General features: G+C 44.2%; 1 protein-coding gene across 3 annotated transcripts in view; it reads left to right on the top strand.

Annotated features, from left to right (window-relative positions):
- The window catches only part of TMEM260 (transmembrane protein 260), a 69,333-nt gene that overhangs the window by 35,466 nt on the left and 16,479 nt on the right, over positions 1-17,388 (top strand). For all 3 annotated transcript variants that reach the window (XM_075532386.1, XM_075532385.1, XM_075532384.1), the window contains exons 7-12: positions 877-917; positions 4,038-4,121; positions 5,337-5,451; positions 8,187-8,359; positions 10,950-11,121; positions 15,974-16,122. In XM_075532386.1, coding sequence (XP_075388501.1) covers positions 877-917; positions 4,038-4,121; positions 5,337-5,451; positions 8,187-8,359; positions 10,950-11,121; positions 15,974-16,122 — 734 coding nt within the window. The remainder of the gene's footprint in view (positions 1-876; positions 918-4,037; positions 4,122-5,336; positions 5,452-8,186; positions 8,360-10,949; positions 11,122-15,973; positions 16,123-17,388) is intronic.

Raw genomic sequence — 17,388 nt, 5'->3', positions numbered from 1 at the left:
AACAAAGTGGAAAAAAAAATGTTGATATGGGCCGTTGCATTGGCTTTTTGTTTTATAGTTTGTGCTTTTTACATTTTCTTTTTAAAAGCATGCCCATAGAGTACATGTGGTATATACCATTGATACAAATCGTAAAAGAAAACTAAGCCATCATAATGCAGGGATACACAAAATGAGCCACACTGTTTCTGGGGTTTTTTTAGTTTAAGGAGGTTTCTGCTGGGAGTTGAGGAAGGAGGGGTCTTCAAGAGCTTTGCTAGATTCCTTATGTATGAAATTCTGTTTCTTAATTGAATCTGGGCCTCTAACTCTTTTTAGCTTTTATTCCTTAAATGTATGTTTTTATGTGTAGAAAGCATTTTATAGAATAGATTCATAAAAGGATGATTATTATTTTGACAGGGAGCTTGATACTTTATGTTCATACTCTTAGCTACTTTGAGTCCTCCATCAAACTCATACCTTAGGCCATCATCCAGTATGTGAAAAGATGATAGATCACACATCATTGTGAAATTATAGACTAACAGGGATAATGAACTCTGATCACATTGACCAGAAAGACTGCGCGTCTGTAACAGAAAAGAAAACTATATGCTAATTCTTTGATGTGTTCGTCATTCCTGCTAGAATAGATGAGCCGGCTTTGGCCAGTGCATTATTTCTGAACTTCTTCCCAATGGAGGTTGATGTTTAGTTTCTCCTGTCTCCCATTTAGAAATCTTAGAACGTCCTGAAGTAAAGACTTTGAATCAAGAGAGATGGTGGGTTGTGTATTTAAAACGTGTCTTTTAAATCAAGATATCAAAATACAGTAGCCTAACCAGGTTATGTTCTAATGTTTGTGCAAGTAACAGTTTTCACTTTCATGTTTAGGCAAAATCTGAAATCGGATCCAGTATGTCTACGATACTGCTGTAAGTAAGACACTTTGTAACGATGTTAAGTGAATCCTCTACTCCTTTAACATGATTTTGGGGTTTTCAAGGTTTACCTCTTTCTGAAGCTGCCTGAAAAAAAAATGGTTTGAGTTGTACAGTTGAGAGTCGTTTGTGCACACCGCCCGATAGAGCAGCATGTCCTGCAATACGATAAAGTGGGCAGCAGTACAGCAGTGAGTGAGGACATGCGGTGAGTGTCCAGGGCCTTCGCCACTCCAGGGCTCTAGCGTTTAGTGGGGTTCCAAATTATTCAACCTAGTGTTGCTTTGGGAGGCATTTGGGCCTTTTTCTGTTGGTGTGTGTGTGTGTTTTGTTGTGTGTGTGCGTGTTCTTTCTTTTAGAAACAGCTTATGACAGTGTCGTTAGCACAGGCTGATCCATGACGGTGTTTTCGTTTGTACTGTACTCTTCATTCTCGGGACGCCATTGTTTTGGTCCTTTTTAAAGTCTCCTAAGACTTCTTCATTAGACTGGTTTTGTAGTAACCTGTATTTTTTACTTCAGTCTTTTTAGCATCCAACATTATTAGAACTAGCTAAAGCAAACGATTCTCATTAATATTATCTATTAGTGTTCCTGGAAAAATGAGTGAATATTTGCTTTAAAACCAGACAAATTGAGACAACTTGAAAAAATATTCATACCAATCTGGGTCATAGTTGTAGAACATTTGAAATATAAAGTTGAGGAAGAATAGTTTTCTGTAACATTAAAATGACTAGCTAATTATGAATTCATGAGTCTGAGGCACACTAAAGACAATTGTTTTGAAAGTCTGAGTAGCTCAGTTTTATACAAGAGGCAGTTCATAAGTCAAAGCACTCCCAGCCATTGAGTGGAGGCCAGCCCCTAGCGACAGCTCATGGGCTTCCAGTTTCTGTCTCGCTCCCTGCCAGCTTCCCGTCTTCTCTTCTTCCTTTCCTTCCCATCCTAGACCCACCACATTAAAAATAGATCATTACAGCGTAAAAACTCACTGCCATCGCGTCGAGTCCGACCCATAGGGCACAGTAGAACTGCCTGTGGTCTTCTGAGACTCTTGGTGGCAATAGAAAGCCTCTTCTGTCTCAAGTGGAGCAGCTGGTGATGTCGAACTGCTGCCCTTGTGGTTAGTAGCCCAACACATAACCTGGGCCGTGCCACCAGGGCTCCAAACCCAATACATGATCATAGAAAACTAAGAAAGTACAAAGGTTTTTTTCATTAACATTGCCTGTAATTCCAAAATGCAGAGAACCACCATTATTCAACCTCTTAATGTCTGTCCTTCAAAACCATCACACACACAAAAAAACAACCCAAAACTGTAAAAACTAAGCTCGTAACATGTGCTGAGTTTCCTTATTATCCGTTAGTAGATAACATTGTTGTGGTTCTCGCACTTTATTTTGGATATTTGAATGGCTCACTGGCTTTTGTGACTTTTCTATTGTCGTCACGATTGCTATGACAAAGGAGCAAGGCCCTCAGTTTCCTGACTTGTTAAGAATCAGTGTCTGCAAGGTTTCTCTTTATTCAGATTTACCCCGAGCCTCTCTGCTGCCGCCCTTCTGGTAGCTGTTTCAGCGTTCAGGCTGACTGACAAGAGTTTGCCTTAACAAACGAACTCCTACGTGAACTCCAAAGACCATTCAGGAATAATCCTAGACCATAAATCTAACTCTTATTCGAGGCTCTTAAAGGTGCTCTATTTGGGAATTAAAGGTCTCCATCACATTAAAATAATAACACCTAAGTGGTGGACCCGAAAAGACTCAACCATTCACACCCACACTCTTTGTTGGAGCCAAGTAATTACGTAGAATAGAGGCATGGTCCGAGCACTCGAGCACTCGCTGGAAGAGAGAATTCCCGTCTGTAATTGTTTCAGGTGGACAGGAGTGTTGAGAAAGGAAGGACACACTTAATTTGCAAGAAAATCCTTCAAAATGGTGGGGCCTCATCATCTACCCTTTTCGAGTCTGGCAAATGCAATTCTTTCCCAGTGATGTCTCTAACTTGCAATTCTGGGCAAGGAAATTATTGACTCTAACCCTAGGCAGTGACCAGCACTCACACTTAAGGAACAGGTCTCTAAGAATTAATTTGGAGACCTGACCTCATTCCTTTTGAAGAATGGTTTGAAATGAGCCTCTTGCTGGAATCAATTTTTTAAGTGTTTGAAATGAGCAAGGATCCCTTCTCATAGTAGTCGAGTCCCCCTTAGTAACATGCACAATGGTGTTTCCCATAATTATGGCTTCACATTTTCTCCAGGAAAATCGCCACTGGGAGGACTTTCTTGAGATGAGGGGGAAAAATTGGAGCCAGCTAGCGTAGGAGTTGAGCTCTATCTTAGAGTTCAGATAACACCTGGAAAATGCAGATTCGTGAATGGAAGACTTGTTTAATTTTGGAAGGAGAAGACACATTTCTTTGAAATTGTTTAGACAATTTTTGAACCAAATATTAGAGAAAACAAGGAAGGAAGGAAACCACTCCTCTTTTTCTTTTTCCTTCATGAGTGAATCTCCAGTGAATTGCTTGAATTAAGTTTGTTTTCCTTTGCTAAGAACCCTGATGGTATAGTGGTTATGCATTGTGCTGCCAACTACAAGGTCAGCAGTTCAAAACCACCAGCCGCTCCAAGGGAGAGGTGTGGTTTTGGAAACTCCTGTGCTATAGGGTCCCCATGAGTCAGCATCGACTCAGTGGCACTGAGCTTGGTTCTAGTGCCTTTGTTAAGTCACTGATGGCCTTGCCTATCTTGCTGCAAGAGAAGGGGGAAATGTATTCCAGAAAGCTTCAACCCAAGCCAGTCAGGGACATCCTGAAAAGTAAACCGGTATCAGAGAGACAGAAGTTTGATTCGGATCCTGTCCTGCATTAAACAGGTGGCGGCCAAATGTCGGCAGATGGGAGACGTTTCGGAATTGTTGACTTTTTTCTTATGGTGTTTTCCCTCTTATAGTCAGACGAAGACAAAATCCTTTAAAATGTGACCCTAGCCCCTAAACTTGTTCAATGCATAATGAGATGTATTTTCCTGAGGAATATTTTATTTGGATTTAAGCAAATTCGTCTTATGCCGGCAATAAGACAGATTGTCTTCTCCAGTTCTCAGGTGACAAGCATGCGGACGGAGCTCTCGTTCAACATCCAAGCCCTTGCGGTTTGGGCAAATCTGTGCTCAGTCAGAAAGTGAGTGATGTCATCCCTCTTCCGTGTTCAGTATGTCAGCGTGGAACACTCCCGGATTCGCTTATATTCCAAATTCATGGTGCCCCTTCTCACTCTTATCGAGACAAACATGCATTGCTTTTTTGCTAGGCTTTTTAAAAATGGTAAATCAAGGATTTTGAAAAACTGAGCCACATACAAGGGGCTTCAAAACGTTTGTGGGCAAACACAGATAAAAAGACAATGGACTTTTTCCAACAGACTTTTCAGAGCCTCCTGATATTACAACTAGCGAAACAAGTCATTTGATGTCATGAACTTGACTGATTCTTTACTCTGCGAATAGCCAATCATGAGAAAAGAAACAATTATTTCAATTTCTTTATGAGAAAAGAAAGCCTAAGCATGTAAGAATGTTGACCCCTACTTACTTTCTACTCTGTTGAATAGTTGACATTTGTATGTGAAATGTATGTGGTTACATACACCTGTAGTTTTGTTCAACACTGCAGGAATGCTTTCCTATATCGTCATAAATATTTGAGATGATTTAAATGTCTATATAATATTCCAGCCTGTGACTATAGTAGAATATATTTAAATGCTTGCTTATCCATGAATATTTCAATTGCATCTACTTTTTCCACTGTTATGAGTAATCCTTATATTTCTTAATGTATTATTAATTGAGAATTAATACATATATCATATTATTCCATAGTTCAATAATCCTAACTATTTTTATGGATTACATACCCAGCTACTTCTTTAAGATTCATGCCTCCATGTTGAATTATGAGGTCAATGAATGTGATGATTTTAAGGCCCATGATAAATATCACCAAATTACTTTCCTCAAAAGTGATACTAATATTTTCTACTGCACATTCTTATCAATGGTGAAGTCTGTCATTTTTAAGCTATCATTATTTTGATGTATGAAAATGTTTTGCCTGTTTGTTTACTTCTTATGTATAGTTTGTATTTCTGCAGTGAATTTTACTTGATGTTCTTGGCTGCAAACTTCCAAGTTGTCCATCACACATAGTCCATTGCTGTCTGTTTGTCCCTTCTGACTTCTATTTCTACAACCGAGATGCTCCCCTGTTCCTTATTAACAGTAGGCAGTTGTCTAGGTCCAGTTACTTTTTCCTGTGGTTTAACACAATGTAACACTTATTATGATCGTGGTGCTGATACATATATATATATATGTGTTTGTTTGTTTTTTTGCAGAGACAGACCAAATCTATCACTCATATGGCTTTTTACTGGAATGTGCTGTATTTATTCATTGTTCTTTGCGTGGAGAGCAAATTTAGATATCTCGAAACCCCTTTTCATGGGTGTGGTAAGTTTTCCTTAGATATGTCCTCTGACCAAAAAACTTGTGACGAATGTACAGATAGGTGCTATACGTCCTCTGACCAAAAAACTCTGACAAATGTACAGATAGGTGCTCTATGAGTCTTATACCAAATTATTTCTGGAATAATGAAGTCTCATATACATTACCACAAATGTTAAAACTCTTGAACCAGTAATTTGCACCCTGGAGGGGAGAAGAAGGGGAAGCCACATTTAGTGAACACAGTAGTGAAAATAAGGGAGAAAAAAAACTAAGAAAGATCCATTTAAGTTAGTGTGTGTATGTGTCTGTGTGTGTGTGTATGTGTATGTGTCTGTGTGTGTGTGTGTGTGTGTGTTAGCCAAACATAGGTACTATTGAATTTCTCTTGGAACTTTTTAAAAGTTTCAGTCAAGTGTGTTTTTTTCTTAAATGCTTTTATTGGGGCTCTTACATTTCTTATCACAATCCATACATTCATCCAGTGTGTCAAGCGCATTTGCACATATGCCGCCATCATCATTTCCAAAGCATTCTCTTCCCACTTGAGCCTCTGATATCAGCTCCCCATTTCTTCCCCCTGCCTCCCTCCCACACCCACCTTCCCTCACGAACCCTTAGTAAGTCATTGAAATTTATTTAATAGAAAATTAAACATGGTTGGCTTGTTTTTTAAACTGGGGCCTTCACTAGCTCATTCTCTTATTTCTGACATCATAAACCCCAGGCCTAAACATAAAATCAGTCACATTGTTGTTCTCCCCTGGCTATTGTCTCTGATGTTGGAGTATTTCTTCTTCTATTAGTATAAAACTCTATAAATTTGGTTGCTTTTGTGGCAGCTGAAATGGATTGACTATTTTGTGTTCCAGAGGCCTCGTAACACCCTGCTTCGGCAACCGGATGGCATTGTGGGTTAAGCATGAGGCTGCGAACTAAAGGGTCAGAGGTGCAAACCCAGCCACTCCATGGGAGAAAGCGACGGCAGTCTGCTTCTGTAAAAACCCACAGCCTGGCAGCTCCAGGAGCAGTCTACCTGTCCAATCGGGTCACTGTGCGGCAGACTCTGCTCCGCCGCAGTGGGGTTGGGTTTTCACCCAAGTCCCGAGTCTGCTGAGAAACAACGCAGAGCAGTACAAACAGTGAGAAGTCACCATTACCACAGATGATGCTCACAATGGAGAAAACGGGGTCTATATTTGGACAAGGGAGCTGATTCTTATCAAAGCCCAGACTTACCCACTTGTCACAGAAAGTGCTGCATGGGCCGGGTCTCTCTCCCGCTTCTACTGACCTACTGCTCCAATGGAGACAGTGTGAACCAGAGCTTACTGTGGGCAGCTCACCTCCCTGAGAAAGAGGAGGCGGGGCTCTGCACACCTGTGGAGACGATACAGGGACCACATGTGACCACCTCTGGCACTCAAGGCTGATGGTCAGACATGTCTTCATCCTTCATCCCTGTTCTGACATCTGCCAACCCTCCCACGGCACTCCATCTCTGTGCTGTCGTTCAGGACTTCAATGTGTCGGCCACACAGAGCTCACAGGCAATGCTCACAGATAAGGGGTCTGTTGGGGAAGTCAACAGGTCACGGTTTAGGTGAGAAGCACTCAGGAGACAGTTGTTCACTCAGGACAGTTTCTTCTCTGCTGTGCCCAAAGGTCTTTTAGGACTGGCAATAAATACCCAAAGAGCATGCCACTCCGCAGTAAGCTACATCCTGAAGGCACTCAGCTCCAGCTCCATCTCCATGGGTCAGCAAAACTCAGCTCCCCTGATTAAGTGCCCAGAGGCATCCCACTCCCCAAGCCAGCTTCCTGCCCAAGCTTACAGCTCTCCTTGCTCTGTTGGCTGGGAAGCCCACTTCTCTGCCTCGGGCTCTGGGTTCTGGTTCTGGTTCTGCTGCTCCTCTGGTGGCACGGCTGTCTCCAGAATCAAGGAGGTTCGATCCACAGGGATCTCAGCGTCAGAAAGACATTTTCTCCTCTCCTCCTCTTCTCTCTGGCTGGTAGGGAACTCCCACTTCCTGCTTCTACCATGACCCATCCACACAGCAAGACAGTGAGCACAGTGAACCCACTAACCTCCACTCACAGCTGATCCTCCCAGTGCCTTCTTCCCACGTCTCTTACCCAAACTCATCAGGGAAGGGTCCTTAGAAGAGCCACATTAAATAGCCCACTGCCCTGTGCCAAAGCCCAGCCCATCTCCAAAGCCCCCAGTCAGACCACTCTCTGCCCTCCGAGAAGGAGAAAGAATGGAAAGGCATATACTGTGTATACTCGTGTATAAGCTGAGTTTTTCAGCACATTTTTAATGCAGTTTTTGTGGTAAAATTAGGTGCCTCGGCTGATGTTCGGGTCGGCTTATCCTCGAGTATGTACTGTGTGTGTGTGTGTCTGTGTGTGTGTGTGTGTGTGTGTGTGTGCGCGCGGGACAGCTCCACACAGGAGGAAACATCAGGAGTAAAGCAAAAGCCCTCCCCACTCCCCCCCCTTACCTAGACCAGGAGTTCAAGAACAAGACTGCAGTGGTGAAATGAATACGTGCGTCCCCAATGATTGGGTTGGGTCTAAATGCCAAACCGAGAGGAGGGTATGTTTGGAAAGGGAAAGGTGAAGAGTTAGCATAGCGTTAGACTGGGGAGCCCTTGGTGAACAAACCCTGGGTGACAGCAGGCTTGGGCCTAGAGGTGTATGCCGTGTGCACACTCCATGCGTGTGCTGTGTTGCAGGTGGAGCGATTCTGGCTGCAGAGCAACGCCGTGGTCGCTGTCCTGGCTGGCGTTGGTTTGGCCGCACTTGTGTCGGAGAGTCAGCGCGTGCTGAACAACAGCATGGGACTGCGGTGCCTGGAGTGGCTTTCCGCAGCGATTTTTGTGACTTACCAAATCTACTCTAACTACAGGTAACACATGACCATTTTTATGAAATGCAGCCCTCCAGCCAGAGAGGGGCGGCAATGAGATTCCAGGATTTTGTTTCCTCTTTAGCTCCCGTAGATATTTGTAAGACCCAAAGTGAGAGAGCTTAGTCTGAGGGCAGCGATTCTGAGACTTTCTGAGGCTGCTACACCTGAATCAGGCTGTCAACAGGTGTGATGTGTAGTTTCAGGCCATCCCCAAGAATTTAGGCGCTGCCCAGGCTCTGCACCCTAGAGATGCCAGGCTCTCTGTCAGGTGCACTTAGACAGGATGTAAAGATGTTAGAGGTTTGCCGTATGTTGTAAAAATGATCCCCTTCATTCTTTAAGTGGTTTTGCCTTTTGACTAATAACCCACCTCTGATCCAGTTAGCCTGTCGAAGTGCATCTTCATTTCAAAGTAAAGTTCTAGAAATCCCTTAACCTTTATGCATCATTGATACAGACGTGTTTCAAATTTTGGCTTCCATGGTCTTGACATTGACGATCACCACCTTAACACAAAAGATGCCCGAGTTGCCCTGAAAGTTGGTTTCTGTCTTGCAATCTTGAGTAAACATTACAGCGGAGGAGAGGCCTTTGAAGTTAGCAACACGGGGTTGTTTTGGGTTTGTTTTTATGAGGGATGAAATCTGCACAGCCAGCTTCACTTTAAAGGTGTGTAGCTCTTAATCCTCCCAAGGTGAGAGCCAGCACCCCCCCCCCCCAGAGGCCTTGTGGTGCGGAATGCAGACCCCTCACCCAGCTCCACAGCGAGCCCAGAAGGGATCACCGTGTCCACAGTGGCTTTCCCAGACTTTAATTTTTTTTTCCTTCCAATCCCAGTTGTCTCCTGAGGCCTCAGGTCTGTAGAACACTTTCAAGTTCAGCGCCACTGACGCTTCACAGACCGGGCTTTGGCTATGTTTGGATTGACTTGTTTAGTTTTTTTCACTTGCCTCTGAGGATGGGCAAGAGCATCTTTCTGGGGTGGCTGAGACACGAGGCATCAGACTGCAGAGCAGGGGCCCGCTGAGGAAGGCGCTAACGGGCGCCTCGGTCAGGAATTTGTTCCTGGAGGTGTTCGTTTGCATGCGGGTACCAGGCATTCAGCCGGAGGCTCTGCGTCTGGACACTGTTGAATGGACTGGTCCTGGTAACGGCTCGAAAGAGATGGGTTGGCCCTTTAGTTTCCTTTTTAAAAAAAAAAATGCTTTTCCTTTGTTAAATAATCTGTTTTCTTTTCATGGGAAGCACTCAGAATCCTTGCCAGTTTTTCTTCAAAGGGAGAAAGTCCCCTTCATTATTCAAAGGAGCTGGACGGCTGTTGCTGGCAGCAGCAAGTCATGCCCTGGAAGGTGCAGCCAGTTCAGCCAGTGCCTGCCCCCTTCTCCGCGGGGGGCCTCCTTCCCCAGGGACTGGGGAGTCCGCCCCGCCTGCCTGCCGGTCAGGGGAGTGTTGCAAGGGCCCTTTCCGCCCTCTGGAGGGCGGGTCACGCTAATGCTGACCTGCTGTGGGAAGTTGCTAGGTTTCCTTTCGCATTTCCAAAAAGCCCTTTTGGATAAATTGGGTGACCATATTTTTACTCGCAAAACCAAAACACAGCACTGCGTTAGTCAGGGTTGACTAGAGAAAGAAATTCAAAGACACTCGTGTATAGGAAAGAGCTTGATAGACAAGAGCAATTGAACATTGAGAAACATGCCAGCCCAGTCCAGGTCACGTCCAAAACACCGGTATTAGCCCTTATGTCTGACATCAATCTATAAGTCCTCAGACTCACGCAACACATGTAATGACACCGAATGCAGGATGCTCCCCGGCCAGTGGGTGGAAAGCCTTCTGGATCCAGCTGTGATGTAAGCATCTCAGCGCTGGCAGGGGTCTCTATGTGGCTCTTCCACCTCAGGGAATCAGTGTAGCTCCACGTGTTGTCATCAAGCATGCCACACAAGGAGTGACCGTGTGTCCTGCCTACAGCGAGTTATTTATCTGCTTAGTGCCTCCAAATGAGGTCATCAAGCTGCGACCTGATTGACAGGCTAAACTCCATCCCTTCACTCGTACGTCTCAATTTGACAACAGATTATGTCACTGCCACGGGCACCACAGACATCCTGTACTTTCTTGCCCACCACACAACTCTTGTCCCCGTGTGTAATTCTTATACGCCCGCCACACCGAGCCTGTGGGAAATCTACGTGGGCACATTATATGGGTGGGTGCGCTCCCCATGTGGGCACACTATTTGAGAGACGGGTGATCACGTGACATTACTCGAAAATCCAAGTGCAACCGGATACCTGACTTTTCAAATGAATGTGCATATATGTTTAGAGAGGAGAAAAAGGCAACTTTTCCCAGCAATGTACTTTGAGTGGAACAAACCCATGAATCCATGAGTCAAGGCGTCGCCTGAGTCTTCAACAGTGCACTCTTAGTTCTCCTCAGATGCCAGTGTCTCTTTCCCAAGACATGCATTCCGTCAAGGAGCTAGTCTAGGTGCTGGGGAATAGCCGGTGTAGACGGGGTAGCCGGTCTGATGAAGCTGTCGCCAAGGGTTGCCCTCCTCATGCCTTTGCACTCTTCCTTTCAGCATCTGCAACCAAAGGACCAACTATGTGGTTGATACATTTGCAAAGAACCTTCTAGCCTCCATGCCCCAGGATGCCATCATCTTACTGAGGGGGGATTTGCCAGGCAACGCTCTCCGCTACATGCACTACTGTGAGGGGCTGAGGCCCGACATTTCCCTAGTCGATCAGGAAGTAAGTATACGAAGCACATGTTCAGAATACACCGGCATTGAAACCCGTTCTCTGTTCTCTAAAAGAAAAAAAACACGATTTTGTTTTCAGCAGTGCATGCATGGGTAGATTTCACAATCATACTTACATAGAATATAGTAGATCATATTTTGTGTACTGTAACTAATAAGTCATATGTGTTTGGGTGGGTTGTTTTTTATTTTTTTCCACTGACTATTGTAAGAATGTTTGATACTGGATGAGCATAATGCTCTGGTAGTCTCTGGTTCCTGTGTAGATGGGAAGGTGGCACAAAGGACTTGCATTCGACTGCTAATTTAAAGGCTGGCAGTTCAAAGCCACCCGAAGGTCCCACAGAAGAAAGGCCTGGCAATGTGCAGCACATGAGGATGTCATTGGCCAGAACAGAACCAACTTGCCGTCACTAACAGCAGCAGCTAGCCCATAGGCATGCCGGGGAATCGTGGTTGTACTGGGAGTTTCTTTTTAAATGGCTCGTTTACATTCCTTCCGCTCAGCCATCAAACAAACACTGCCCCCTGGTCCGCGAAGAAATCACACGCAGGTAAGCAGGCCTTCCACTCAGCATAGAAATTAGGAACCACAACCCAGCTCCGGAGCTGTTGTATATGGTTCGGCCTTGCAGGGTGTGCTGACCCCAGGATAAATGTACGGCTGAGGAGAACTTGTGAAGATTCCAGGGGCTGTTAGGACACATTTGTGGAAGCGGAGAAGCATTCTTCAATGATCAGATATGCGCTTCAAAATGTAAGGATGTAAAAGGGAATGATCGCTGTCTTTACCTCTGTGGACAGTCATCAGGAAAAGACAAAGTCTTCACTGGAAGAGAATCGTTTGATTAGTTCAATTGAACAAATTGCCAGGTGCATTATTTACGTAATATGTTTTGTCAAAGTCAGGAATGATGCGTAACTTTTGGGGGGAAACCGTAAACGATATAACCGATGTGCCTATGTAGGAGAATATTCATATACAGAGATTGATTGGTTCACTGGAGCGTCTGTCTGCTGGGTTTGTCTGTCTGTAAAATGATATTGTCATCCAGTTTGAAACATGATTTGAGAAGGGAGCCCCTGTAGTTGAGAAGCATGGATTTCAGAGTTAATTAGATCTAAAGTCAAGTATTCGTCTGTCACTTCCTACTTGTGTGACATGAGAGTACTGGTTTCTCCTCTCAGCTCCTGTTTCCTTGTTTAAAAAATGAATTGGTTGTAGGATGAGGGAGGATGCTTTTAAAGGCAAGAAGCAGAATACCAGAGTACAACCTGTCTGGCGGTTGGAGACTGGTGATTTCTAATACAAGAGCAGTCTTTCTGTATTTCTCTGGTCTTTTTCCTCATTGTCCCAAGATGGGTGTGGGTGCCCAGTTCCAAACACCACACCCTAAAATCACTACCTACAAAGGCAGGAAAGCAAGGTGCTGCTTCTGGGACGTAGCTCTCTTTCTTTACTGTATTGAACCCCAAAGCCCCCATCAAACCTCTACTCACTCCCACTGACCAATTCTGAATTGCTTGCCCACTTGTAAACCTCCCACCAGCAAGGGGAAGGATTGGACCAGAATGCATTGCTGCCCTGAGCTGCCTGATCCAAATCGAGATTGCGTTAGTGAAGAAGGTTGGGTGGGCAAGCAAAGTATCTGGTACAGCACCCTCGTGTAATAAAGTCCCGATGAGAAGTAAATGAGGAACATTAGGGCCATAACACAAGAGCGGGTACTTAGTATCAGTATCCCCCAAATGGAAATTGGGGATAATAAGGTTTACTTCAGTTCAGTATTTTAAAATGCTTTCAATAAACTGCTAACCCTAACATTCATTTGTCATTTGTTAACTAAAGCACTTATCGAAGGCAAGCACAAATATAAGCATAATTGTTCAGAGAGTAGCAAATTGTAGCAAAGCGTTGAACATAGAAGTTTTTCCTTTTAAAAGAAGAGATCTATAATTATGAAGGCATGATCTGGTTACTTCGGAGATCCATTTCTGACATGGATGGTTTACCTTGATCAAAGGAAGAGGGAATTGTTTGCAAGCTGTTGAGTCCATTCTGACGCATAGCCACCCGACAGCACAGAGTAGAGCTGTCCCCACAGGGTCACCCGGCCCACAGTCTTCACAAGAACAGATCACCAAGGGTTTGCTTCTGCAGGGTGCCTGGGACGTTCAAGCCTCTCACCTTGAAGTTAGCAGCCCCCAAAACACTTAACCATTGCCCAATTAGGGTTCCTTAAAGGTTGTATTTCGTAGGAGTTATTGAATGGGTTTTTAACTCACATGGACCCTACAGACAGCAGAACTAAGCAATGCCCAGGCCCCCACCATCCTCTTCAGTGTTGCTTGACATGTGCTCATTGTTACAGCCACTGTGTCAATCCATCTTGTCAAGGGTCTTCCTCAAAATTTCCTTGATCCTCTACTTGACCAAGCATGATGTCCTTCTGCAGGAACTGGTCCATCCTGATAGCATGTGCAGCATGCATGAGACAGCTTCCACCACCACCCTCCCCCCCTGCTTCTAAGGAGCAGTCTGGCTGTGCTTGTACCGAGACAGACTTGTTCACTCATCGTTCAGTCCATGGTCTGGTCTCAGTATTGTTCCCCAACACCATGATTCAAAGGCACTGCTGCTTCTTTGCTGTTGCTCGGTCACCGTCCGGCTTTCACATGCACATGAGACCACTGAAAACACCGTGGCTTGAGCCAGGGCCTCAGAGTCGTCAGAGTGGCATGAGAGCTCAAGATGGACAGACTTGCAGTTCACTTGCAGCTGCAAGTGGGAACTAACGCAGAAGCAACTAAAATCAAAATAAATTCAGGTACTTTGGTCAGTGGGTCTTTTAAGTTGGAGACTTAGACGATCATCTGTTGTGAGCAGAGATGATCTTCCTCGTCATTGTAGGGGAGCAATGCTAGTTTCGGGGATGTGTGAGAGAACGCGGTCATGGTATATCTCTACAGTTTGTCGAGGTCGTTTAGCCTGACCATCGAAGACATTTCAAATTTGGCAAAATTTAACAACTCTCCTATAGCAGGGAATGTGCCAGATGCAGAGACAGAAGAAGTTCTACTTTAGCAGGTACTGAAGGTTGAGAGCATTTTCTCTAGGTGCAGAAGTCGACAAAGACCCTCTTAGGGAACTAACCAAATGCCTTTAATAATATATTGGGCCTCTACTCAAACACTCCCTCTATGCATGAATACCTTCTTTTATTAAATTGGAACTCTATGATGCTCACTCTCCCGACACAATGGCTGGAGCCAAAGTGGGTGAACAAGTAAATGTGGTGAAGAAAGCTGATGGTGCCCGGCTATCAAAAGAGATAGTGACTGGGGTCTTAAAGGCTTGAAGATAAACAAGCGGCCATCTAGCTCAGAAGCAACAAAGTCCACATGGAAGAACACACCAGCCTGTGTGATCGAGTGGTCCCAAAGGGATCAGTTACCAGGCATCAAAGAACAAAAAATCATATCAGTGACTGCACACCTCCATAATAGGATCGCTGAAGACAAATGGGTGCACAAGCAAATGTGGTGAAGAAAGCTGATGGTGCCCGGCTATCAAAAGAGATAGTGTCTGGGGTCTTAAAGGCTTGAAGGTGAACAAGCGGCCATCTCGCTCAGAAACAAATAAGCCCACATGGAAGAAGCACACCGGCCAGTGCGATCACGAGGTGCCCAAGGGACCAGATATAAGGCATCATGCAAAAAAAAAAAAAAGATATAAGTGTGGTATGTATGTGTATATATGTGTATATGTATATATGTATGTGTATATATATATTATACTAAATGAAGGGGGCAGTGCAGAGTGGAGACCCAAGGCCCAAGTGTCGGCCAATGGAGATCCCCTCATAGAGGGGCCTAGGAGAGGAGATGGGTTAATTAGGGTGTGAGGTAGTATCGATGAAGAACACAGCTTTCCCCCAGATCCTGGATGCTTCCTCCCCCCAACTACCATGATCCGAATTCTACCTTGCAGGGCTGGATAGGACAGAGGCTGCACACTGGTACATATGAGGGTTGGAGGTACAGGGAATCCAGGGTGGATGATACCTTCAGGACCAAGGGCGTGAGGGACCAAGGGCGTGGGTTGGAAAGGGGGAACTGATTACAAGGAGCCACATGTGACCTCTTCCCTGGGAGAGGGACAGCAGAGAAGGGGGGAAGGGAGACCCCGAATAGGGCAAGATATGACAAAATAACGAGGTATAAATTACCAAGGGCATATGAGGGAGGGGGGAAAGGGGAGGGAGGGGGGGAAAAAAAGAGGACCTGATGCAAGGGGCTTAAGTGGAGAGCAAATGCCTTGAGAATGATTGGGGCAGGGAATGTATGGATGTGCTTTATACAATTGATGTATGTATATGTATGGATTGTGGTAAGAGTTGTTGGAGTCCCTAATAAAATGTAAAAGAAGAAAAGAGAAAAAAAATTATTAGGGCAAAGACTGTACAGATGTGCTTTATACAGTTGATGTATGTATATGTATGAACTGTGAAAAGAATTGTATCAGCCCCAATAAATTGTTATTAAAAAAAAAGAAAGAAAGCAAAAAATAATAATAATATATTATTATTAATAATAATAATATACTATATATTATTAATCAATTATAATATTATTGCTAAATATTATTTATTATCTTGAGATGTAAAATTCATGCCACAAGGCAAAAAGCAATCATCTGTGCTTGTTTGTGTTTTGGCCTTGTGTATCCATGTGATGAGTGTTTCCCATTTTTAAATCGTTTCATCATCCTTGAGACACCTGATTCGTATGAGGAATATGTTAAAAGGATGACCTGCTTTGTGATTTTTTTTTCCTGCCAGATGATGACTTATGAGTGGTATTTACCCAAGATGGCAAGGCATTTGCCAGGTGTCAACTTCCCTGGGAACCGGTGGAATCCTGTGGAAGGGACATTGCCTAGCGGGATGGTCACGTTTAATCTTTATCATTTTCTTGAAAGAAACAAACGGTACGCATTATTTTCTTATAATAGCTTTTCTAAAATCTTAAGCTTTTCTAAAATTGTTTATGGAGCAGCTGTGCCTCATCCAAAAGGACCAATTTCCTACATCTCTTTCCCCGCCACCCGTGAGATTATCTTTGTAATTAAATTGAATATCTGCGTATAAATGAGACCAGGCTGAAATAAATGTTATTGTTCTGGGTAGAGGAAAACTAAAGGCAGATTAGCAAGAACCGTAAATAAGATCTTAGTGCAATTCAGAGAAACTGGAGATGTGCCTGCCTTCTTGAAAGCATGGCAGGTGGATCACGAGCAATTACAGTCTTCCCCAGCTGAACCCCAGGGACCGCTTTTAAGTGGAAAGCAAATGTTTTCCAGGAAATAATCACAATATAAAAATAGCCTAAGATTGTGTTTTTATAAAAGGTAAGGCATTTTTATAAATCAGAAAAACACCTACCTGCAGTAATGCTAGCCGAGATAAAACTAGAAGGGTTCTAAAGATCTTTCAGTAGCACGACGCTGAACATTGCTCCCATCTCGGAGATGGGATGCATGGGATTGTCCAGAGCCTGAAGAAGGGAGATCTGTCTCGTTACGTCTAGTTTCCCGTGAAGGAGTCTTCAGAAATTCTTTATAAATCCCAAAGGTAAATGATCCCCTAGAACAGCGGTTCTCAACCTGTGGGTCGTGACCCCTTTGGGGTCGAATGACCCTTCCACAGGGGTCGCCTGATTCCTAATAGGATCAAAATTACAGTTATAAAGTAGCAACGAAAATAATTTTATGGTGGGGGGTGGGCTCACGATAACATGAGGAACTGTATCAAAAGGTCACAGCATCAGGAAGGTTGAGAACCAGTGCCTATAAGAACATCACAGGCGTTCTGCTGGGCTATCAGGTAGCGTGGTGGGCTGCCGAACAGTGTGAGCGCACCAGCCGCTCTGAGCTAAAGGTGAAGCTTCCTTCCCCCGTAAGGACTTAGAGTCTCAGACTCACGGGGGCGATTCTGCTTTGCCCTAGGGTTGTTAGGAGTCAGAATTGACTCTGGCAGTGAATTCGGTGTGTAAGAATATCATAACGTGGTACTTTTAATCTTCAGAATCTAAAGCTAACTTTGACTCATGATTGGCATATTTGTTTCTCACAAATAACATACCCACACATATAATGCACATAGCGTGCCTAGAAAAAGAATGTGCAAGGTTGGCAAAAGCGTATCGTGTACATACATGCTCTTAGTGTGAAAATGCAGTTCTGGTTATGAAGGGC

Source organism: Tenrec ecaudatus, chromosome 14 (genome assembly GCF_050624435.1).
Source record: "Tenrec ecaudatus isolate mTenEca1 chromosome 14, mTenEca1.hap1, whole genome shotgun sequence".
NCBI lineage: Eukaryota > Metazoa > Chordata > Mammalia > Afrosoricida > Tenrecidae > Tenrec > Tenrec ecaudatus.
Note: the sequence above shows the minus strand (reverse complement) of the source record. Positions and strands in the feature narration are given on the sequence as shown.